We start from the raw sequence: 26,793 nt of genomic DNA, 5'->3' as shown, positions 1-26,793 counted from the left end.
TAGAAATTATATTGGGGGTCGTACTATAATCGAAGACTCGACATTTATACATTTTGGGATGAAAATAATTATTGTCATTATTGAGTAATTTGCAGAATATTTTCATTCCTTATACTTATATTTTATATACTATAAAAATGATATTTGTATAATTCTGAATAATGTATAAATTAAATGGATGATGGAGGATTTTAGATAGGATCACACTAAAACAGAAACACACAAGAAAGTCTACGCATCCCATTGACAAAAAGTTTTTCAACAAACGACTGGTCTCTTGTTTACAGAAACTGCAGATTACACTGATCGGTGTGTGTGTGTGTGTGTGTGTGTGTGTGTGTGTTTGTGTTACTGACTGTCCCATAGTGGGACAATGAGGTGTTTTGGCAGATTGTGTTGCAGTATCACACACCCCTCTTGTATGATATGCCAGGTGGATGAACAAGGTTGGAGCGTGGCTGCTGCAGACTGCCAGTGTCTGGGATATGAGGACGCAAGACAGAAAGTTAGCAGTGCCAGGGCCTGGAGAATGATGATGGATGATGATGGCTAGAATCGGTGGCTTTGAACAACATACTGGTATGCTTATTGGTTTGGCTTAGGAAAAGGCAGCTACGTCCACTAATGTCCAAATGGGTTTATCACCGACTAACCGTCTAACATTGGATTGGTTCTGCTAAATATGTACCAAATATGCATTGCAGTGTGTAAGCATTTGGAAAGTAAGGCTTTATTTATCATTTTGGCTGTGTTCACCAACACTTACAATTAAACAGTAACTACATGGATTAAATGGTGACTTTAAGCTTTCAGGGTGTTAACATCCATACTGGGTGAACAGTGTGTGACACATGTCACTGTATACAAAGTCCCCCAAATTGTACGACAATGCAGCAGGTCAATGATCCTAAAAATACAGACAAGGTGGCCATGGAGTTTTAAGGCCCAAATAGTGAAATGTTCTCAATAGGGTTGGGCGATTAGATGAATATAATCGGCTCGGAGCACACAACGGTTATTTTTTGGGGGCAGTTTTTGTCATTTTATTTTGCTAATTTAATAGTCTGCCTCAGAAGCATCAGAGATAGCCGCTGCTCTGCATGGGCAGAGAGAAACAGTGGGTAAAAATAGTGTGTAGGCACATTTTCTCATCTAACTCTGTGAATTAAGGTTTTGTTTCAACCAAAACAGAGTTGGTGATTGTTGGAACAGTGGAACGACTAACCAAGACAGGTTTGGGGAGTTTTATTTAGTTTCTGTCAAGTTTGAATAAAGTGTGTTTTATGGTGAGTTAACAATAGAATTAAGGTGGTCTTAGTTCCGTGAAAGAGAGAAACTTGGATTCAGAATGTGTTCTGTTGTATTTTTCTGTTTAATAAGTAAAATAGGTGTGAGATTTTTTTCTTTTCTTGACATTTTGTGAGTTAATTTAGCATATTTATTTAACTAAAAAAGCTAAGAGAGCTTGTTGAACGTAGCAAACTTGCGATTGATGCCTTGATGTCTGTGGGTTGTAGACTTCAGTAATAGACTGCAAATGACTGTTTACTAGTGTGTGTGTGTGTGTGTGTGTGTGTGTGTGTGTGTGTGTGTGTGTGTGTGTGTGCGCAAATCCAACAGGTTGAAATACAGAGCCAACACAACACAGTGTTTCACTGTACAAATACATACACAATGGACTGTATGAACTAAGCTTTAAAACATAGAAAACACACCTGTGGTCTGGCCTTATACTTCAGAGTGGATTGTCCTTTATTTGGCTAATCAACTTGAGAAAGACCCCTGAACTGCTTACTGAATTCATTTTGGCTCTGGGTTGTATCAGAGTGTCACAGCTGCACTGCCTGTATGCAATGTCACCTTGACAGTGATGTGCTGTGGACCTACCTGCAGTGGAGGGGAGGTGAGTGAACGTGCTCAGACAGGTTAGTGTGAACCACGTAGAGGACAGTGAGGCTCCTGCCAGCATCAGCACCAGGATCAGCTTCAGCATCCCCCGAATGGAGTCTGCAAACCTGGGAGTGGGTGGGAAGAAGGAGAAAGATCAATTTACTGTATAAAAACATAGGGAAAAAGCACATAAAGATAAGGATCTTGAAATACGCAAGGACAAAAGGCAAACAAATTACTCAAGTGAGTAAAGACAGCTACTTCAGAAACTAGAGGCATCCTTCATAAATGAGCAGCTATGTAATTTCTACGTCTGCTTCGTCTGTGACTTGTGTTATCATATTTTATCGGAGACACGCATTGTTTCAGAGAAAGGCTAGATAATTTCCTTCTCCCACTTGTTTCTGGGTGCATCAGTTGTACTTGTCATTACACAAGCACAGACACTACTCCAAGAGTTGATTCAATTTGTTTCACCAGCTAAGCAGGCAGACTTGAGATGCGCATTTTAATATATTGTGGAAGACAGGCCACCAAACTCTCTCTCTTGAGCCCTGTGGTTTCTCTTTGTAGGCCTTTCTAAACCCTCATAGTTCATTAACTCCTCTCTGCTCCTCTGGGTATGCATATGCATTCATGTGAAAGATTAGATGAAGCTACAGAAGCCTGTAGCAAAGAAAGACACTAATTACTCTTGTTTTGTTGCTCAGACAAAATGTTTGAGAAAAGAGGGATGAATGAACTTAATGGAAGCACAAAAAACAAGTGGAAATGGAAATGGCTGATTAGTTCAGCTAGGTTGTAAAGTTCTGTCAGTATGCTGAGGGCCGGCGGATGAGGGAAATCATGCTTTTGGACAGATAATGAGAACATTTCCACTCAGAACGTTCCGCCTTGGCATTTTTAGGCAAGCTCAATGTCTCCTGGGATTTCATGAGCTGCACAGTCAGTCACAGTCTCAATACATTGCCCCCATGTTCACAGGACATCATTCTGAATTCCTACCTTTAGACTCCAGATCACTGTGAGAGAATTTAGAGCAGGCTAAGGGTAACTTGGGATAACATAATGAATGTTGTTGGCCTTCTAGTAAACAGATCCAAAGGTGTCATATTTCTGTTTAAAAGAATGAGCTGGTTGCACTGGAAAAGACAGTCTAATTAGGCGGCCAAGCGCTTGCCACTACACACAAACATGTTTGGTTTCTTTGCCCTCAACCCTTCAACTACCCTCTGTGCCAGAGAGGCATGAAATCCTCAGCCTTCACCCAGCCAACACTCATCTCTTTGCGGAGAGGATCACAGGTTCCTTTTCTGCATCAATTCTAATCTGATCCTCTAAGCAGGACCACCATAAGTAGCTTATTTCCTATACTAACTGATGGTCGCTGATTCCAGTTGATAACGCGCTTGGTCACTAATTGACAAGTTAAGTCAGGTGCATGACACAGTCTGATTTTAACAAGTACAACTGAACACAGTTTGTTTGAAAACCACTGGCTTACAGTTGACTAATAGCAATATAAATACCTTATCATCATGTTTTTAAAGGTTAAGGTCAGCTACGGTGGGGCAAACAAGTATTTAGTCAGCCACCAATTGTGCAAGCTCTCCCACTTAAAAAGATGAGAGAGGCCTGTAATTTTTAACATAGGTACACTTCAACTATGAGAGACAAAATGAGAAAAAAAAATCCAGAAAAATCACATTGTAGAATTTTTAATGAATTTATTTGCAAATTATGGTGGAAAATAAGTATTTGGTCAATAACAAAAGTTAATCTCAATACTTTGTTATATACCCTTTGTTGGCAATGACAGAGGTCAAACATTTTCTGTAAGTCTTCACAAGGTTTTCACACACTTTTGCTGGTATTTTGGCCCATTCCTCCATGCAGATCTCCTCTAGAGCAGTGATGTTTTGGGGCTGTCGCTGGGCAACACAGACTTTCAACTCCCTCCAAAGATTTTCTATGGGGTTGAGATCTGGAGACTGGCTAGGCCACTCCAGGACCTTGAAATGATTCTTACGAAGCCACTCCTTCGTTGTGTTTGGGATCATTGTCATGCTGAAAGACCTGATGGAAGGAGGTTTTCACTCAAAATCTCACGATACATGGCCCAGTTCATTCTTTCCTTTACACGGATCAGTCGTCCTGGTCCCTTTGCAGAAAAACAGCCCCAAAGCATGATGTTTCCACCCCCATGCTTCACAGTAGGTATGGTTCTTTGGATGCAACTCAGCATTCTTTCTCCTCCAAACACGACGAGTTGAGTTTTTACCAAAAAGTTCTATTTTGGTTTCATCTGACCATATGACATTCTCCCAATCCTCTTCTGGATCATCCAAATGCTCTCTAGCAAACTCCAGACGGGCCTGGACATGTACTGGCTTAAGCAGGGGGACACATCTGGCACTGCAGGATTTGAGTCCCTGGCGGCGTAGTGTGTTACTGATGGTAGCCTTTGTTACTTTGGTCCCAGCTCTCTGCAGGTCATTCACTAGGTCCCCCTGTGTGGTTCTGGTATTTTTGCTCACCGTTCTTGTGATCATTTTGACCCCACGGGGTGAGATCTTGCGTGGAGCCCCGGATCGAGGGAGATTATTAGTGGTCTTGTATGTCTTCCATTTTCTTATAATTTCTCCCACAGTTGATTTCTTCACACCAAGCTGCTTACCTATTGCAGATTCAGTCTTCCCAGCCTGGTACAGGTCTACAATTTTGTTCCTGGTGTCCTTTGACAGCTCTTTGGTCTTGGCCATAGAGTTTGGAGTGTGACTGTTTGAGGTTGTGGACAGGTGTCTTTTATACTGATAACAAGTTCAAACAGGTGCCATTAATACAGGTAACGAGTGGAGGACAGAGGAGCCTCTTAAAGAAGAAGTTACAGAGCCAGGCCACAGAAATCTTGCTTGTTTGTAGGTGACCAAATACTTATTTTCCCGAGGAATTTGCAAATAAATTCATTAAAAATCCTACAATGTGATTTTCTGGATTTGTTTTTCTCATTTTGTCTCCCATGGTTGATGTGTACCTATGTTAAAAATTACAGGCCTCTCTCATCTTTTTAAGTGGGAGAACTTGCACAATTGGTGGCTGACTAAATACTTTTTTGCCCCACTGTATATTGTATATATTGTGTCTTTCTTACTGTTGACAAATTCTACGAACACCAAACCCAACAGCCAATGCTACTAGTAATGCTTGTGTAATCAAAGCCTGGTGTATATCGTATTCCTCTGAAGTAATTAAAAGAGTTACTGTTTTAGTAATAAGTGTTAAAACTACAGTGACACTGACTTTCACACCTTACAATTGAATGTGTTCTTTAATTTATAATATTTTGTTATAATAAATAACTATTTGGCATTCTGTGTCCGTTCAAGTTTTTGCCATGTCCCACGAGCTGGGTTAGGACAGTAAGGAAGTTGGAAAGTATTAAAACACCTGACTGGTTTTGGTGTTCCAGAAGAATCCAGAATAATATTGAAGAGGAAACACTAAAGGTTTGCATGCATCCATTAATGTAATTCAGAGCTGTGTCAGTCATCTCATGAGGTATGGCAGAATTAAAAGTCTATCTTTTACACTGCTCTAACAGGATTTACTGACCATAAAGATAGCATCATTTAAGTCATGTAGAATCAGATTACATTTTCTGCTTCTCGCAGTGCCTGCGGGGAATGATGAAATATCATCTTCAGTATGATAATATATATTGAGCCTGTCTACGTTTTTAGTGAGGGACATGCAGTAAATAACCAAATAGGTGTAGACAGTATAATATGATGACCAGCATGCAATTACAGATTGTCCCTGTTTGCAGGAAAAACAAATTAGGCAGTGGCGGATACTCATTTGTGTTTGCTCCATCTCATCTCATTAACCTGGAGTATTGTCTGGCTCAGACTTTATGAAGGAGAATAACCTGGTTCTAATATCTGCCACCTCATCCTCCCTCACCCCCCTCTTTTCCTGAGGCTTGTAATTGGAAGATAAAAAAGGGACGCTTGTTAGTTATTATTTTCATCCTCCTTAATCTGTGAAGAAAAGCGTGCAGTGTGTGACTGTTGTCCAACCAGCTTCTGTCTGAGCCACACAAATTAACAGCGCTCAGATTGTTTTTGTCAAATGCCACACCTTGGAGCATCCACCACTAATTGAACCTGCTGCATGAAGCTCCCTGCCATTCAACTGTCCACCAGCAAGACACAGAAATATAATGTTTGCAAGCAGCCAGTGTTTTTTTGTGGCAAATGGCAAGTGCTAATCCCCCAAGACATTTAGCTTTGCAGGAGTATAGGCCACTTAAAATGTGAAACTGCAACACCTGCAGCACAAAAAGCATTTAAAGGGGGCCATTTTCTGCCTCCTGTGGCAAACTGTGCTTCGCACTGGCGCAGTACTGTGTTAGCTAGAGGGACAGCTAGTGGCAAATAATAAGTCACATCTTGACGTTAACATCTTAAAAGGCTACTAGTGGATGAGACAAGGGACCAAGACTGCTATCTACTCAGTTCATTACCACAAGCTTTCCTGGGAAAGTATCTAATGATTCCATATTGCAGAAAGTTGTTGAAAAAGAAGGAAAAAGCAGAAAGAAGCAGCATTTAGTTATAAGAGAGTAGGGAGAGTAAGAAGAAACTAAATATACTGTTGAATTTCGTCTGTTGCTGCCGTTTCAAAAACATTTCTCTAATCAAAGGCAGAGACTAAGACAAGTTCATACCCATACCTTACCAACCACCTTTAGTACATTTCAACAGTTATAAATGAAAGCAAATGACATATGGCCAATTGTTAAAGCGGAATTTCATTTAACTATCAGCTGTTGCACAAAGAGAGACTAATCAATCCCTCCAGTGGCTTAGAGTATATGTAATCAACACCAATAATTCAACAGCTCTGTTTACATACACTTTCATCTCATGCTGCAAACAGCTTCATTGATTAACAGTAGGAGTTATGGGCTCATTTCCCTGATTACAGCTTTAAGAAGACAGTGGGCCTGCCTGGAAATGCTGATTGGGCCTCATTCTACGATAAACATACGTTGGTCGGAGCAGGAATGAATCTCTTGCTTTTGCAGACTCCACACTTTGTTTTTGCGGTGTGGCTCCCTATCCATCAATGGAGGTGAAGTGGCTGTTGCATTAGCATCTATACCCCTCACTCTATCACCATGTCACTGGATCAGATCATATATTAAAAAGAGAGTAGATGAGTAGACCCCCTCCTTCACCTCAATTTAACCCTCAACTGTCCTTTATATGAGATTAAATAATTATTAATAATGCTTATTAATAATTAATTAATAAAAATTATTATTATTTCCTAGAGTCAGGGGGATATACTGAAGTACAACATGTATGCATACCAAGTGACCAGAGCTATTCCACTGTGAGGAATATTCAAAGGCACTAGTTTCTAATCTTGTTTGTGAGGTATCAGAGGCACAGCCAAGGCTATTAAACAAAACATGGATTGATTTTTTCCATGCTTTATCAATCAAAGGACACTTCTTTCACAACAGTTTTTTTGTGTTATGTTGCAAAAGAACAGGGCCAAAACTAACAATTATTTTCATTGTCGATTGTTTGGTGGATTATTTTCTCAATTAAATTGATTAGTTGTTTCATCTATAAAATGTCAGAAAACGGTGAGAAATGTCGATCCGTGTTTCCATAAGCCCAAGGCAACATCCTCAAATGTGTTTTTTGGAAGAGGAATGAAGAAACTAGAAATTATTTACATTTAAAAAGCTAGAATCAGTGATTTATTTTTATTTTTTTTAATAAAATCGGAATTCTGATGCTGTTAACGTATTTTTCCCATGACAATAATTTCGATAATTTATTCATGTTGATAGGCCTACTTTCTCCTTAAAAACATTCTACCGCGTGTATAGTCACGTGACTTCACCCGGACCAGTCAGCCGCATGGAAAGCATAATGGAGGATAACTCATACACCGAGTCTGAGTCAACTGAGCAACTTGTGCCCAAAAAAAAAGGCAGTGTCCGTCGTCTGGAAACATTTTGGCTTCAAAAAAAGATTAGATTTAGAACAACATGATTAATTATCGTTCATTTATCGTCATTGAGGTAGAATGTGCAATTAATCGTGATTGACTGCAGCCCTATCTCAAACCAATTAATCGATTATCAAAATAGTTGGCGACTAATCACTAATGCCCTGTTTGTATTAAAGTTGCAGAGGAGTTGTAAAAGAAAAAGACTTGTGCGTTATCTCCATGTTCACATGCTATTTTGCTTTTTTGTATTTTAACTATGCAACCAATTTTAAAGTTGAAAACATAGTTATTTAAGTTACAGTAGTTCATCTACTTTACCTTCTTCTAAACATGATTGTGGTTCCTAGCTTTTTTGGCTTATGGCTCCTTAAAACAAAGCAATGTCAGTGTCTGTGAGCTGTGAACAGTTCAATTGAAGGGTGATGTTTACGTCTCATAGTGTTTAATGTGAACCATTCTTACATATGCTAAGGTGTAAAACTATTCAGTATTTTTAAAAGAATAGTCCAAACTCACTTTGGGTAGCAGAAATGTACATGTTCTTATTTCTTATCCATTAATCATCGCTTGCCTCAGATTTATCTTGCAACCCTTTTGCGGGTCCTGATCCCCAGCTCGGAAAGCACTTAGCATTTGCTAGATCAAATACTTCTTATTAAGATGCTTGAAGAGTCAAATTAGGTCATCTAAACACTTTTTCCACAGGTTTTCCCAAGCAGGGGAGGTTTCTAACTGTCCTAAATATTGTGGTGACTGTGTCTGGTATTCTGACCATCGGTAAGATTCAGCTGCAAAGAAGTTCTGCAAATGTAAATAAGGGGTTGCAGTAAATGCTTATTTTCTAATTTGATGTCTCACCGGGTCCATCGAGTAGTCACTGAGCTGGGCGGTATTAGCCTGATAATCAAATGAAATTGCCATTTTGTTTTCACTTAAACATTGAATAAAATATGAGATGATGGAAGCAATTTACAAATCTAGAACCAGGTAAGAGTGGCACTGCATTCATGTCACTTTTTAAAGTCCCTTTAAACCATATTCAACAGCTACAAAATGAGAAAGTCCAAAAATATCATGGATGAGAATGCTGCAGGTCATCCCAGGTCAATGGAGTTTGTTTGTGGGAGATGTTAATTAACAAGCTCATTATACTGTAGAGAGGATCTGAATCACATGAGTGGTCCTGATATGCACGTTATAGTAGTCTGGACTTGCTTGCACAATCATACCTTACTATTTTCTTTTGACTATAAATCCATATTCAATGATGCTGACATGTGACAGTAAGTTACACAATAAAAAACAGCTAGGTATACAGTAGCTTACCTGGCCATTGCCACTCCAAACACACATCCACCAATAATCGACCAGAAACCAATCCAGCCTGCATCCACCTGTGTTAGAAAAGAACAGGAGATTGTTGGGGGGGGGTAGAGTGGAAGAAAGCAAGAAAAAAAGGAGAAGAGAAGGTTATTCAGTGTTCAACATGCAGTCTGTGACTGTGAGGACAAAGCTAGACAGAGAGCAGGCACTAAGTGTCTGAAGTCTGTCAAGGCCTGTCAGTCAGTGTGTCTGGTAAATTGCCCTGCAGCAGTGCTATTAGAGCAGCTGTGTGGGTTTGTGTGTATGTGAGATTTTTGTCCTTACTTATTTACACGGAAGAAGGCCAACGCATACACTTGGCCTTAGAGTCAAGAGAAAGGACGTTATGGCCAAAAGACTGCAGCAGAATCAATATGAGGTAAAGTGTAGCACATGTGCACACACACACAAAACCAATCAGTGTGTGGCATCAAAGCGAGAATGTCTCCGCGTGCCAATGAAGGTGTTTGGTTTCCATCAATCTCCCCAAGGCAATAACTCACATTCAACCAAATCCAACCAGATGGAGTATGAGACAGCAAGGGAGCAGAATCTTAAGTAGGATCTGATGCTTTTTGCTTAATCATACTCTGCATCGACCTGTCATGAAAGTCTATAATGAAGAAAAGTGGACTATCAAAGTTATTAAACTTAAAATATCTTCTGGCTTAGTAAGTGATGAATGTCAAAATTTCATAATATTTTCTGTGTGCGTGCCAGCCTTCTGTAAGATGCTTGTGTGCATGGCCCGAGGCAGCTTGGTGAGGTGAACTGCACCCCCCAAAGAATAAATGACATGGATCAAAATATTTGATTCACAAACATTTTTAAACACCCACAAACCCAGGGTACCTATGACTGCTGCTTATCATCTATGTAGGCTAAGCAGCACCAGGGTTTCTAAGGCGTATAATGTCACATCAGTTTGTACACCAATTTAGAAAGCTAAACACAAATTGCTTGCCAAGCCATTTCAATTCTGAGATGCAAATAACTGTGTTTTATGTGCAGGGTTGAGTTAATTAACTGCAGTATTCTTAGTGCCTTGGAACCCTAAAAAGGCCAGGTTTGAAGCTTAATCATGTCTGCTGTATTGCGATTGTGTCAATAAGCTGGAGATGACTGGTATTAGGGTAGGAAAAGACAGGATTCAAGGCTCTTGACACATTAACATGTTTGTTTTCACTAATTCTTTCTTTCTTTCAATCTCTTGTTATAAGCCATTTTAAGCCAATAATCAAGAACCTTATCCTTAGCTTTGGTTCTACATGCTATTCCTACACCAGCTCCCTTCACGTAATCCCAGAAAATCCACAAAACAGACTTTAATAGCAAGGAAGTGTTCCATTTGAAGACAGACCATGCATTCTGATTAATGTTAAAAAATGCTCCAGAAATTCTCAAGTGATTTTATAAGGGAATACAAAACAGCAATCAAACTAAAAGAAGCAGGACACATTGGATAAGCCTTCTAGTTCTGTGAATTCTATATGGCAACTCTCTGTTAAGGAAACAATTGAGCACAGTGAGGTACCCGTTTCCTGAGTCTACTCATTATGGTGATACTGAAGCTCTATGCTGGCTGCTTCTGTCTGCAGGTCTGGCACATTTCCAACAGCAGAGCTCGCTCAGCAGACATTCAAACTGCTTTTACTAGATCCTAAACTAACCAAGTTCCAAATCAGATCCAAACCAAGAATATTACAACTTTGTGTCTGACCATTTATTCTTTCACCATCCTATTGTCTTTTATTGGCTCTTGTCTGTCAAAATAGTATAACTGCAGAAAGGACGGACAGACTGACTGAATTTGAGAATAATGCACAATCTCAGGCACAAAATTGAAACAAGCATGGCAACGCAACCACTGAGATGTGATTCTGTCAAAAAATATATATATATTATTTATTTTTTGGGCCGAGCAGCAACCACTCTGTCTGCAGGGCTGAAGTCAGTGTGGAAAAGGGAGAAGCAGTAATTCTAATGGCTGCTATGCGCCACTAAACTCTTTAACGTCTGGCAGCAACGCTCTCAGCAACTCCAAAGAGGTATATCCACCTGGCAGAGAAGCATAGCCTTGGACTTGTGGGTGCCGTTTCTCATATGAATGACTTTATACTCAGCTAGAAGCCACCCAGTGTGCGCTAGACGCCAAAAGAACTAAAACATCGGCAAAAAGCATAAATGCAAACCTGAAGTCATTACCTGTACACTCTCCACTCCTCTACTTTATCTAGAGATTCTTTATAGGAAAATCAAAAACAGAATTGACAAAAGGTACAAACACTGTGGACTCCAATAATCAGCTGATTGATATTCTGTCAAGAATATGCATACAGCTCTCACTCATGTAGATTGGATAAAACTGGGAAAACTATTTTAAACCCCTCCAGTATTTGAGGTAGAAAAAGCTGGTATACTGTCCCAAAGCCAAGATAAAATTTCACATTGCTCTGAATCTTAGGTTTGACCATTGAGGCGCTGTCCCCGACCAAGAGAGAAACGTGGATTTCCTGTTCTAGGGCTGCAACTAATGATTATTTTCTTGATTAATCAAATACTTCTTTCGTTTGGTCTATAAATTGTCAGAAAACGGTGAAAAATGTCAATCAGTGTTTCCCAAAGCCCAAGATGACGTCCTCAAATGTCTTCTTTTGTCCACAACTCAAAGATATTCAGTTAACTGTCATAGAGGAGTAAAGAAACTAGAAAATATTCACATTTAAGAAGCTAGAATCAGAGAATTTGGATAATTTCATATTTGACAACTGATCAATTAATCGATTAATCTTTGCGGTTCTACCCTGTTCCAGGCAAGGACAATCCTTTAAAATACTATGTCAACATGAAGTAAAGTGTCCCCCAAGGTGCTTGAATCTGTATACTATACCCCCCTCGTCTTTCCTCACCTAGTGTCTCTTCCCCCCTCCCTCCCCCTAACTAAAACTTTTTGCCTCTCATTTACTAAATCAATCCTTGCAAGTACTGTAAGTAAACACACCAGGTGGCTTGGTCCTGGGACAGTGATTGCCATCTGCAGGGCATGTTTCTTTTGCCATCATGATGTCATTAAGGACATTTTACTACTACCATAGTTTGAGGACCCTCTGCTGAGGAATGGGCACAAGTTTGTTTTTCCAATCCAATCTTAGAAAGTAGGCAGCAACATTTGTCCCATTCGATGACAACTGCTCTTGCTGCCCTACAGCAGCCATTGTTAACTCTCGATCAGACCGCATGACTAGCTGTGAAAACAGATGACAGAAGCGTCTATATTATAGGACAGGAACCCTGAAGAAATAGCTGAAAGAAAAGAAGCTGACATAGATCAGTGTGCAGATAAGAGATGAAACAAGATCTGGGGGATAATTGACTGCATGAAACCGAGGTTAAGCAAAGTTGTCAAATGTATGCACTTTAGAAAACTGAAAACAAAATTTGACATCTACAATACAGATGTCATTATTGGATATGGTATAAGTATGAGAGCATGCAGCACCAGACCTGCTGCCATGAGAGGGAGAAGAGATGGACAGGAAAGGGAGAGAAAGAAAGAGACCTCCAAAAAGTAGGCAGAAATGTGCCACTAGGCAGACAGTGGAAATAAACTACGATGGCTGAAAGTTGGCACGTAGGTGGGATGCATTACATCAGATCCCGATGTGCAAAAATGAAGAGAGTGTGACAGGATGCAAGTGGTGCACTTAGGTGAAAAATGAGCATACTTGCATCCTGCCCATTCGGAGCAGGATCTGGTCTGCATAGATAGCACTAACTGGAGGTACACTTTGTACCATAACAGGCTGACACAGGCTACACACACAGAATAGCAATAGCAGCAGTACAATGTAGCAGGTATCAGCAAAAGAAAGGAGTACCAAAGTATACACATCTGTTTGTGAGTACACCTGAATGTAACCACCCATTTGCACCTAAATTAACAAATTATAGAAAAGCATGAGGACATTAATAGAAAGTATGAAATGGCTATTTTGCTATCAATTGTACCTTTGGCCGAGGCTCTTCTTGCATACTTTACATCACCAGAGAAACAGTCAGACTCAGTTACTTTTTTTTCATGGATGAGAGAATGATAATAAAAGAGCAAGGGAAAAGATCAAGCGGAGAAAATGTGTTCAAATGAAAATGCATGGAAGTGTAGGGATAGAAAGAGAAAAACGGTCTATATATACACAGCACATCTTGTGTTTGTATGAAATGCTCATTTCTCTCTCTTAACATCTTTCTGTGCTGTGCTTGAATCTGACTGAATCAACAAAGCTTACAGCAGATAAGAAACCAGGATGAGTTAAAGCTGGGAGTTGGGTCTGCGGGTTCATAGTGAGATTAAACAAAAAGAAGATGCAGTATTTGCTTTTCCTCTGTTCAACTTGACTTTAAGAACAAACATCTCTATGCAGGAAGAGCAATGACATCTTTCAGAAATCTTCTGCTGCATTAGTAGTACTCCACCTCACCACGTTTAGATGCACATCTAGCCTGTTTCATTTATTTTTTGAGCTCAAAGTTTTGCACCCAAGGGATATGCTGTAACATAGCTCACCTCATTGCAACGCACTTTTATTCTTAACAATCTTTTTATCTTCTTAACGAGCGTGGATAAAAGAAATATGGAAGAGAGATAAAAAATCTTTTGACAACAAAAAAATGAAATCTAAGAACAGTTTGGTATGCGCTCTGCTACCTCTTCACTGAGGTATAAAGATAGATGTATGATGAGAAGTGTCTCACCCTCTGTCTCTGTGTGATCTCCTCTCCAGCAGCACCTGTCTGATGATAACCTTGAAAAGATTCTCCCTTTGTCTTTTGACATACTGCTGTGTCGAGACCTGGAAGATGCAAACTATACAGAGCTTTTTCTCTAACCTGCACCACACTCCCAATTAGGCCTGCACGATTCGGGGAAAAATACTGTATGAGTCACGATTTTTTAGCTTAGAATTGATATCACGATTCTCTGCCACGATTTCTTTTCACAAAGTGTAATGTTTATTGCACACATGAACCATGACAAAACAAACAAATTGGCAGTACCAAACATAGATTTTTCTTTTGGTACCTATAGCACATTGCGCATCACCACAAGCCTGTAAACATAGAGGCTTCAATGAATAAAGAAAATAAAGTACATACTGACTATAGTAGGCTACCAAAAATAGTGACATATAACACATTGAACTAAATATGGCCCTCATACAGCTGATCTGAACTCCTTGAACATGTCTTTACATATTTGTAAACTCCTAGCCCAACTCAACGTGTCTTTGTCTTTGGTCTGTCTCACACTGAAGATGGTGCACATGAATGCAAATGGTAAATTCCAGAAGCTCTGAGTAGGTTCAATGAGTGGAAAACAGAAAGAGTTTTCCTCCTTCCTTCTGAGAGAGTTAATAAACTACTGCAGTAAAGTTCAGCTGTCTGGAGGCCTTTCTACACCGAAATGCACTTCTCATGTTAGTACAGAAGCCTTGGGGTTAATTATCCCTCAACATCTCCAGTATTTCAGATCTGCTTTAAAATACAATGCATGCCTTCTGTGCATTGATGTTAAAGAGCATTACCTGGACAGGCATCTTTCTAAGGAGACATTACAAGTTTCTGAAAAGTATTTCAAGATGCAACAACGAGACTGAAGAGAAACCTTTCCAGCTATTCATCTAAGTGGGCTACAGATGTAGAAAGCTTTGCAAAATGCCAATGCTGGCACAGTGGAGGTTTTTATAAAAGGGAAAATTAACCTGGTAAATGGAATGGCAAGCCTCTATATCTCTTTCATACTCATTGCAACTTATCCACCTAAACAGGGATCAAGATGAAAACTAGAGAATATGTTCTCACCCCTATTTTTGTAGGCAAGTGTGTGTGTGTGTGTGTGTGTGTGTGTGTGTGTGTGTGTGTGTGTGTGTGTGTGTGTGTTTGCTGCCTACCTGGCTGACGTTGGCTGGTGTAAGTACCATGTCGAGGACTCCTGCCCAGCCAGCAATCACTCCTGTGGGGACTGCATAGGCCAGTGCAATCATCAGGAACCGCAGGTTACTAAATGGGGCAATTTGGAGAGTCAAGATTGCACATTGAACCTTTATTAAAAACATTAAAAGCTAATTGTTTGTGTACTGATTCTCCTCAAACTGTGAATATGGGTGACTTATTTGACCAAGTGTGTCTATGCAAAACTAGATGCATAATGTGTCCTGATGTCCTAAATAATATGCTGGACATAAAGTTCTGTGAAAAGACAGGGGGTTGTTGTTTTGTTTCCCTCTGGTTTATTTATTAACTATACCCATGTATGTTCTTCGAAAACAGACTGTTAAGAAGATGTTGCTGTTCTCTGGGTTAAAGGGTTCTTTACTGCTCAAATAGCCCAATCCATTTTCATGGGGAACAATATATAATTCACAGCACATCAATGATTATTTAACAAGTTTCTTCAATTTAACATGCAGTATTTTGCTCAAATTAAAAACTAAATAGGCAGATCTCCATATGAATTTAATGAGGAATTTACTACATTCTGTTTTCCCTCCTCAATCATTCCAACATAGTATTTTCACCTCTGCTGTTAAAGTCTCTCATTATAACAAAGGGGGAAATATTCTGATATTTATAGATGTGTGTCGAAGACTCCTTGCCTGCACAGGTGATGTTTGGTGGTTGATTCTAATCCAGAGGATACCCTCCACAGTGTCATAAAGGATTTCATAGTTACAACCCAAAAACAAAAATGTCCTCCAGGTACAACCTACATCCTAACAGCACTGGCCTAAGATGAAACAGTGAAAGCGACATAAGGGAATGTCTCCCTTCCCTTTTGTTCACTGGTGTTTGAAGGCCTGCCATCGGCTCCAGGTCTCTTTACTAGCCCACAGTATACTGTCACTTTACACATGCACGCATGGACTCTTCAGAAGAGGTAATTATCTTCTCTCGAGTTTCTGCGCGGGAAAGTCGCCGGACGACACAATCTTCTGAACATAGCCATACTGAGCGAGTTGTGTGGAGCTGTAATATTCTTAATTAGCTTTGTAGCAACTCATTTGGCAATGGCTTGAATGTAACGGACGTTCATTAATATCAAAAAGTTACGCGGTAAAGCTTTGAAGCGAGAGAATGTTTGGCATGATCAATTATTGATTATAAAACTGTTGCACACTACTTTTCTGTCCATTGATCAGTTGATAAATCAGCTTATCTCTTCAACTCTAGCAAAGATGTATTGTCAACTGACAGCTGCTTATCAATAGGGTTGGGTACCGAAACCCGGTTCCACTATGGAACCAGTTCCTACGCAACCGGTAGGAATTGGACCGGAACGCAAATTTCGCTTCCTCATATCGGTTCCACTTAATGTGAGGAATGAAATATTTTCCCTCTGTCACTCCGAAACGGATGTAAAAATTTCACACTTTCTCTGTAGCCTACTGTTAGCTAGCTACCATAAGTGTAGGCTACTTTTAAAATGCCATATTTTCCCCTCTGGGCTCACCAAAACGAACGTAAAAGCATATTAACCATTCACTGCACGTGATCGCTAGTAAACATATTACATCTTTGATGTAATTTTTCAGTTTTTCAAGAATCGGAATCGTAAAAATCCAAACGATACCCAACCCTACTTATCAACTGAAATCAAACTGTACAAACAAGCGATAGAAACAAGCTGAAATGAGTGGCTTTAGGCTACAAATATTTTTGTTGTCCGCTAATATCTCATCAGCTCACAGTGTACTGTGATCATCAGGGAAAAAAGGAAGATACCTCCATATGTTTAGTTATGTATGCATATGCAGTCTCAACACACAGAGCTCACCTTTTTAGGGTATATGGCACCCCTCCAATCACATGCAACCCAATTCCAATCACTTGGAATGCCCACACTAATCACCTTCGACCTAATGAGGTGGTATGCTGATTTAAATCATTGCCACCTCCTCAACCCCAACAATATGATTAGAATCATCAAATCAGCGTCTGACGAATGAGGCAAGGCTGGCAGAGCAGGCAGCAGATTCATAGATTGTTTTCTTTTCCTGCTCTCCTCTTTTCTGTTGATGGATACTGTTTAACGCCAGCATTTATTCTCCCTCCGCCTCGTTTATTATAATGCAGGCAGCATCCTGAGCGGTATCATGAGGGGACATCTGGAGAACACCTTGGGCCTCCTGCATCCCTACTATGGCTTCAAACGCTCAGCACACACAGACAAATACCGTTCACACACGCTTTAAGTTAGTCTTTCAGTTGCAAACTATGGGGGGAACTTGTCCCAAGACACAACCTGTACAGCAAAATCTCTGTTGCTGTAAACATGCACACCCTTTTCCCTTTCCTGACACTGGGGCCCTTCAGACAATTAATCTCTTTTATTCACAGAATGCTTTGGTTCCACAGAAAAACAAACACAGCCTGTCTCCCTGCTGCAGTACTGTCTTGTCCTAAGCAGTACGAAGCTACTTGGCCTTGAGGAGAGTATGGAGGGACATAAAAAAACCCTGTGATTTCTGTGCTTTCCTCCCAGCACCCTTTTCATTAACCTTGCCCTTGCCATAAATGCAGGAAATCAATATCCATGCACCTTTTGCCTCGTCCGGGAGCTTATTTAGATAACTAAATGTGAGCAAGCAGACACTAGCTACTCTGTAAGAGAGGGGACTTTTTTTCTTTCCTTTCCTACTGGTGATGAAATATTTCCGAAGAAGTCTCAAAGCTGGCGGCATCATCAGCTAAGTGCCATTTGTCCTTGGCAGACCCGGCTAGAGATCAATGCATCAAGGTGACAACTTTCAAAGCTAAAGTGAGTATGGCTCACTTTAGACTGGGGTGGGAGGGATCATCAATACTCAGGCTTTGGGCTGTTTAGTATTCCCTAACACTGTGATCAGAATACAATGATAACTTTACACCTTGTGCAGCGACATTCAAGGCTTCCAATTAGACTGCTGCTGTGGAAGCAGATGTGAACAGCTGGAAGCACTCCTCAAGCTGAAAATCATTAACCAATGCTCAGACCCTGACAGGCTAAATGGATGAACAGATCCATCAATGGATCATGTACTGAATGTATCAGGCAAACTTACTGACTAGTGGGCTACCACGTGCAGGTTAGCATTTTGTCAGCTTCTACATACAAACCGATCCAATGTGCAGGTTCGGTATCAGGGCCGATACTGACCTTATTAAACAGATCAGGTATAACAAATATCTGATCCCTTAGCTGCTAGATGTTCCACTTTTCTCACTGGCTAACCAGTAACTTTGAGGTTATGCACTGTGCAGGAATCATACAGTGGATTTATGAGGGCACTTTAATATAAAAATATTAATTTGTGACTCTTTATGATTGCATTCCTTTTTTCGTAAAGTGTTTACATTATTTTGTCTACCATCTGTATGAGTACACATGAAGACAAAGACTCAAAAGTCAATTTCCATGTCCAGTCCCTGCAGGAGAATTCTAAGGCTTGATGCTGCTGGACCGAGATACAACACGTTGGCCAAACAGGTCACTGGAAGGCTGCCTATCACAAGTGGAACAGAAACCCTCTCAGCTTGATGGCCTAGTTAAGTTGGCCAGTCTGTGTGTGCCTGTGTGTGTCTCTCTGTAACTATGCATTAGGTTGATATCAGCTTGGTCCCTGTCATCTATCTGAGGGAGCTCTTGCAGGGAGTTGAGCCTCTCTGTGCTGGTCAGCATGGCACAGTAGTGAAGCTATTTTGTACAGCAAGGGACCAAGTATAGCCAACAAAGCTAGGCCAACTTCCTGGCTACCATCGCCCAGCTTTTCCTCTCCCTTCTCCAACCCTTTATTTCCCTGGCCACTGCCACAGGCATCATTCCTCCACAAGCTAGGCAAAAGGCACATCACTCGCTCCTCAGGCAATATGCTATTTCCTCATGGCCTGGAGAATAAATATTGCCTCGGTGGAAAGTGAGGCAGGGTGTAGTGATGGGGGTGTTACAGTGTGATTGAATCATCTTAACTCTTCAAACAAAAAAAGGTGATGAAACATCAATAAGTGCATTCAACTATTGAGATTCAGGACCTTGTCATAATAGACCATCTCTCTCTCCAACCGCATGCATCAGTGGTGTCTTTGGAATACATTGACCACTGACCCTGATGGTACAGATGCAGAGGATGATGTAGTTTTCAAAAGCAACCGGTTTATTATATCTTAGTAATGAATCTAGAGGGAAAGCTGGGGTTTCTTTGATAACAACCCAAGCAGATGGTGAGTGGCAGACCCCTTCATTAAGATTCCAAATCTTTCTCCAGAGCAAGATTCTGTCACTTTCCAAGAAGCGCGCAACGCATCAGCAAATAAGAAACCAAACTAGACCTAATAGATTTGTAGACACAGCAGTTAGAGAGCATTGAAGATGCTGCAGAAATATGCGCTTGACCGCTTTCTTGAAGTTGTAAAACATAACAGCACCTGAAACTAATTTCAAATGCAGTACTGAAGTGTCTTGATTCAACTCCAAGTTGAATCAAGGACACATCAAGTAAGGCATACTCAATGATGTACTGAAACAAGGGGTGTGGTATTGTTTGTGTGTGTGTGTGTGTGTGTGTGTGTGTGTGTGTGTGTGTGTGTGTGTGTGTGTGTGTGTGTGTGTGTGTGTGTTTTACCTAAGAAGTCTGACGATGCTGCTCCTGTAACTGAGTCTCTGGCTTGCAGCAGCCACACTGGGAGGCATCGGTGGGCGTGACGGGAAATACAGTAGGACGGCCGCAAAAAGTACAGCAATTGCAGCCAACTCTGCTCGAGCACAGCAACACAGATAAAAGAGATATACATGTTAATTCATAGATGAGGAAGTCAGATTATTTTGACATTTTAAAAGTTCATCAAATCAAATCATACCTGGAATGAACATAATGGCCGACTAGACAAGGCTATAGACTCTTGGAGAAGCAACACATTATACGGTTTGGTTATTTTAGCTCCATTGCTCTTGACATCAAATATGGATCGAGCAGCAGCTGCACATTTCTCCTTGACAGAGTTGCAGTCCCACTCACATTGATTTAGTTTGGTTTTTGACCTCCAAAACTTTTGGTTCACAAAAGGTGTCTGCTTTGTCCTTTAAAAATTAATAACAATACTACCTTAGGTTAAACAAAAGCTGCAGCCTCAATCTATTACAGCATGCTCGTTTCTCTTTTCAGCGTGCTTTTAATTTTCTGAATCAGTTAAGCATAACAGTCCCAGCAATCTATTTTTTAGAGGGGCGGTTATGAACATTATAATTGGGTTTTTTTGGCGTTTCTGCACAATTCTTGGATCCCCTCGCCTGATTGTATTTGTGTCCCTTGACGGGGCTGACATGATGTCAAAATGATGTGCTATCGATCCTCCACGCCCTCAGAGGTTTTTCGCTTGCTGTTAGTACCTGCATACATAACCAGCTGGATTCTGTCCCGGATGGAGCTGTCGGAAACTGCTGCTACCATCGTGGTTGCTGCCTGGGTTTCGTTGGGGGCTGGCACAACCAGAGGTCCTATTACAAACGAAGCAGCGCTTCCCAGGTAGGAGAAGAGTGAGGCCACTGCAGTTGCTGTGGCTCTCTGGTCAGGGGCGAACCATGTGGTGGAGAGGAAGGGGCCGGCGCTCATTATGGTTGGGCCAGCTAAACCGTTCAGAAACTGACCTACGTGTATCAACCTATGACAGAAACAGCAGGAGAAAATAGCTTCAATTCTTCACTAATAACATCACACAAAGAAAAAAACAGAATCATGCACAACACTGTGATAAAGGGGTGTGTTAGACATCTGTGCTTTTCTGCATTTTGTGCAGTTCTGAATAGCAAATATCAAGAATTATAATCTTGTGATGAGCATGAGGTTCACAATCTTTTAAAGAAATCATTTTACCACAGCATAGTGACTAACTCACGTAAAAGAATAACAATAAGGCTAATATATGCTAACGGTGAGACCAGGCACTAAAGTTGTGTAAGTTAACTTACACAACTTAATAAATAAGTTAAAAGAACAAAGAACCTGCCCCTGAGAGTCACTGTCTCACTTGTGCATCTTTAGACTGAGCTGCGCAAGACAGATGTACTCGGAGATGTCTCCTGATGCCATCAGACCCCTCAACACCATAAATAGCCATACATGAACTTCACCTAAACATAAACAAACAGTCTAATGCTGGCAATCTATATGGATATTTCAGGAGCTATGTGATCAGAGAATAGGTAAAGAAGATTACAAATTTGAACAGAAAACCGATGCCATCTTTTGCTTTGTGACAGTTTTCAACACCATGTGCTACGGACGTGTTTAGTTTGGTAAAAAAAAAGAAAAGTATTGAGGTTCAATAACGAGCCCTACATTTAAAAAAGCGAACTCTTCTGACTTCCAGCAGGCATGTACCAGTTTGTTTGTTTGTTTGTCTCTACCGTGTGCTTACACTTCTCTGCCCTCTAGCTCTCTTTAACGTTGCTGTTGCCTCAAGGGTTCACAGATAAATGACAGAATACAAAGTGCAGTGGTCAGTGACAGACTGATTGGAGAACATTTTGTTCACCCCTATATCTCCTTGCCACATCTACCTACACACCAGCACCTTCTAAAATACTCTGTGGCTCTTACTTTTTAGTCATCCTACGCCTTTCTTTGTAGATTTTTTTTTATGTGTCTACTTTATTGCTCAATTACCAAACAAGAGTTTTCAATAGTGTTCTATTACAGATTAGTGAATTTCCATCTAAGTATGTCTGAGTATAGTTACACCGTAGTTTTGATCATATTTGGGATATGACATTTTCATGGAACACAGAACAACCTGGTTATTCATCTCCCTCTAGACATGAGTCTAAACATGATCATGGTTTCTCATCTGGTCATCTGTGTTGGTGCAGGCCCTTCTTTGCCTCCTCCACATCCATCCTCTCTGTCATTTCTGTGCCAAGTGAGTTACCTCAGCAACTAAGGGAAGAACCCAGTGTCAGGACACTGCTGCATTTACCACTCCGCTATTTTCCTCGAGTGATGGAAGACGAGATTGACAAGCGATAAAATGTATCTTCCACACTACCGGTGTTAAACTTTTCACTTCAGTATGTAGATCATCATTACACTACTTGTCATGATGTCTTTGTTTTACAAACTTACCACCACTTGATTTAGGTCAAATATGTCTGATCTTATACAGGTTTCTCAAACCAGAATATGATATTTAGTTCTTTACATGTGCAAAGTACCTCCAAAAAACAAGTTAAAGACAAGGATATAAGTGTTCATAGATTTGTGCTCCATGTTAAGGTTCTATATTTTTGCAGCACGTTTCAATGCCTTTGAGTTGTCTTCAGGCATGAATATCACTAGCAGCAGGTGGTAGATATGCGGTAGTTAAGGTTAATTTAATCTTTTCACAGCTTTTAAGCGTTGGTAGAGACAGTACAGTACTTTTTGGATTCAGCCACAACAATCCATGGGAAATACGTATTTGTACTCTATATTCTTGATGACACATGGTATTTAGTTTACCTGCTGCACAGAACAGTTGATTCAAGTCGACATGTTCCGTTTTGTGTGCCAAATTGAAATGGAATGGAAACCACGCCCAACTGGCAGGTTTTGGAGCACATCCTGTAATTACAGTCTCATTTAGGCCTGGGAATGTTCCAGATACCAGACTGATACACCTGCTCTACTGTATCTTCTCATTAGACATCATGATTATTCCAAATCCAGTTTGTCTGATTATCAAAGCAACAAAGATACTCAGCGCAATTTAAAACAACATCTCTGTGACCTAGTGTGACCTCATATTTAGTACAGAGGCCTAAATGATACTTTTGTCTCAACCTTATTTTTTCAAAGCATTCTTTTTTAGATTTAGCAAAACAAAACAAGCCAATCTTTTAAAGTCCACCAGTATTTAAGTTTGTCTCAACACAATAAGCTTTGTGTAAATAAAATGCAATATAAAAATATAATTTTAGTTCATGTATCTGAATAAATAAATAAACAAACATAATTGGACCTTAATTGGAGCTTTCAGAACTTCACAGCTTTTAAAACTTTGGGTCACAAAGTTTGGTCAGTACTTGAAAGCTTTAAAGTTCAATCCCCAGTCTTACGGTCTTTTTGCTCCCAGGATGGATGTGACTACAAAAATTGCCTTTAATGTGACAGGTGATGAGGATGGATGGTGAGTAACATGAGGATTGCCGCACTGTGGCAGGAGAAGGAAAGAAAGGAAAGGGAGCAGCTTTTTTTTCAACTGGATGATTAAGTTAATCAGTATTGATGAACCCTGTCAGACGGAATATGATCGAGGATGAGACAAAGAAGCTAGCACTGTGGTGAAATCCTGCCACTGCTTCTGGACCGCCAGGGCTGACAAACCCGTTTCTGCCATCACAAAAAGGCCAGGCCAATTCTGTCTTGAAAATAACACCACAGCAATTGTCACAGTAATGTGACAGCCTGCTGCGGGACCCACAGTGTGTTCTCATGGCCAATCAGACTGTGTCTGAGTGAATCTGAGCTCTTACTGATAGACACTTACTAATCACACAGCTGGTTTATATTTAAATGCGAGAGAGAGAGAGAGAGAGAGAGAGAGAGCGAGAGCGAGAGAGAGAGAGTGAATGCCTGAAAACGAGAGGGTAAGGATTTCTTGTCTTTGATTAGAGAGTAGACCTAATCACAGCAATGTCTAATCAGTGACCACTGATGCAGCAGAGGCTTTTCTCTTCTTATCTGAATATCACAAAACAAACACTCAGATCTTTTTCAAACGTGACAGCTACAAAGAAGATCCTGGTTATACAAGAGAGGAACTTCCACAACTGCCTTTGATTTCCTAAAAAGGAAATTAAAAACTCAAAACAAAGAGGCGGTTTATTTCCTCAAGAGGATGTGATGAAAATACATTGTAGTAATTGGCTATCAAAAACACAAAACGGCATGTGAAACAAACACAGATCTGCAGGGGGCTGGCTGTCGAGGGAACTTCTCACTGTCGCCATTTGTCTACTGATCAGGGGAGCAGGAAACTCAAATGCTGTGTTTGAGCGCTCTTGCAATGCCCTTGAACTTCACACATTCAAAGTTCTGGAGCCAGCTAGACTTAACTGTTTTGTTAGGCCCCCTCCCTATCTCTCGGGTCATCTGAACCATCATCAAAACCAATATGTCTTATATGACAAAAATATCCTGTTTATGAGAGCCGGCACACACAGCAGCAGACGCAGGTCACTAATCAAAGCTCTCACAGCCTGATACTGCGTTATCTCCACTACTGCAAAGCAAAGAGTGACATCTACTGGTGATCCAGGGAGCTACATGGTTATATCAGCCTGTACTTTACGGAGATAACCCATGTCATCCATTAAAAAAAATGGCTTCAAGAGTTATGACCTATTACATTTAAGATGCAAATTAGGCTGAACTGTGTCCGAAGCAACATTTGCTGTGTAAAGCATGTTATCATGGCTTTCATTATGCAATCATGTTTCCACTCTCAATACTGTATCTAAAGAGCTGAGGTCATGGCTGTGGAAGGCTGTCCTCATCATCCATGCAGCATACAGCTCACATCAAGTCTACCTTAAACTTTGTGCGCTAGCAACCACTAAGAACTGATATATTCTGGACCTGTTCGGGATTCAGAGACTGGATTCAGGAGGGGTGAGACTTAAAGCATGTTGGAGATACTGGTTTTTGTACTGCACTGACTGCACTTCACTGATGCGTGTACGTTTGACCGCTAAACAATCCTGACCCGTGGATATCCAAACAAGTTGAGGAAAAGGTTTCTTGTGACTTTGCAGCCCTGTTTCTACTTGACTGTATTTTCTCCTTTACAGTAAAAGCCTCACAAATGTCAAGTGAAGCTGCATTAGGAATGTTGTTGTACAAGGGTCAGGAGAAAGGTTGAGCCCTACGTTACATTTTCAGGTTTGTGAAGACACCTTCATTCATGAGTTACCAGATGTTGTGAACCTGAAGTTTATGAGCTTAAAACAAAGCAACGATTGTGGTTGCACTGACTGCCATCAATGATCTCATGATGATCATAAGAGGGGAAACTCCACCAATTTTACACATCGAGAATTCACTTGTGGAAGCAGTTGTGTAATGCTGTCTGTGGCTCAGGAGGATCTGTGAGAAAATAACCACTCATGGTGTCATCTGGATTGGAGTTAGAGACTACACATTTTTATCATTAAGTAGTATTAACATAAAGGAAATTTAAAGACAACACTTTTGAGTTGGGTTTGGGTTTTGATTTACAGATAAGAACAAAACTTCAGCTATTCCCCCTATAATTTCTGGAAGTCCATGAAATAAAAAAGGGTCCATAATTGTGAGTGTGGTTTACTATGCAGCCAGGTAAATACAACGTCCTGAAGATTAAGGACATAGCCATTCCACTAAAAGCAATGACAAATTCCAGAGGATACGTTTGATTTAAGCTCAAGTTTTTACAGCCAAATTTCCCAGTGAAATAAAAAGTTTCTACAGAAAAATATGCTCTTTTCTTGTTTGGTAAAGGTAGGTCCCTGCCTTGTGTGGCCTGTAAAAGGTGCCACTGTAAAACACAACCAAGACCAGATTATGTTGTTATGTAACGCAGTGATCTATACAAGGTTAACAGTGTGAGATGTCTGCAGAAACATGTCTTTAGTCTACATGTTGGTATGAGCATGTAGAAATGGACTCATGTAAAAGGTTGTTACTCTTGATTCAAGGCTGTGGAAAGAACCCTTGGTGCTATTAATATGAGCTGTTAGAAACACACGAATAGAGAATGCTACAACCACACGGAGAGTAGTGGTGTGAATCTTCACTGGTCTCACTATTCGATTACGAGTATCCTGTCAACAATTCGATTTGATATCCCGATGCGTCACCTCCTCAATATTATTATTTATTGCTACACATGGTTTTCATCAACAAATTTAAGCAGTCAGATATACTGTATATGAACTCCCCTTTTATTGTATCTGCTCTTGAAAAAGACACTTCCTGAATATAGCGGAGTCTGAACACAGCTAGTCTCGCTTTGCCAGACCATCCATATGCTGCGGAGCAGAGGAGGGTCCCTATGGGAGAAAAATGTGCTCTGGTTTATTGACATTTCTTTAAACCAATCACGATCGTCATGGGCAGCGCTAAGCTCCGCACGGAGCCACTGTAAAGTAGTCGTGCGAGAGAAAACTCAGATTGGACAGATAGTCTAGCTAGCTGTCTCAATTTACCATGCAGAGATCTGAGGAGCAGTTAACAATAGTCCTCATAAATCCACCAGAGTTTAGAATTCCAACACAAAGAAAGCGCAAGGAAATGGACATCGGTGAAAACACATGCATCCGGTGGAATTTCCTGCGGCACCGGAGCAATCCCGGAAGTGGAACGTCAGGGATATAGACTAGAACACAGCAGACAACAGACAAAATGCAAAAACAAAAAAAGCAGCAATCGGAAAATCAATAAGTAACATCAATAGGCAATAATC

The 26,793-nt window shown here is 40.5% G+C and overlaps 1 protein-coding gene across 1 annotated transcript in view; it reads right to left on the bottom strand.

The window, feature by feature from the left end:
• Positions 1 to 26,793, bottom strand: part of slc49a4 (solute carrier family 49 member 4) — a 49,482-nt gene that overhangs the window by 13,567 nt on the left and 9,122 nt on the right. The window contains exons 3-7 of the mRNA XM_078262416.1: positions 20,705 to 20,976; positions 19,941 to 20,070; positions 15,234 to 15,342; positions 9,250 to 9,317; positions 1,888 to 2,015 (exon numbers count right to left, since the gene is read on the bottom strand). Of these exons, the coding sequence (XP_078118542.1) occupies positions 1,888 to 2,015; positions 9,250 to 9,317; positions 15,234 to 15,342; positions 19,941 to 20,070; positions 20,705 to 20,976 (707 nt within the window). The remainder of the gene's footprint in view (positions 1 to 1,887; positions 2,016 to 9,249; positions 9,318 to 15,233; positions 15,343 to 19,940; positions 20,071 to 20,704; positions 20,977 to 26,793) is intronic.

This window comes from Sander vitreus, chromosome 11, assembly GCF_031162955.1.
Source record: "Sander vitreus isolate 19-12246 chromosome 11, sanVit1, whole genome shotgun sequence".
NCBI lineage: Eukaryota > Metazoa > Chordata > Actinopteri > Perciformes > Percidae > Sander > Sander vitreus.
This window is presented reverse-complemented; position numbering and strand designations above follow the sequence as displayed.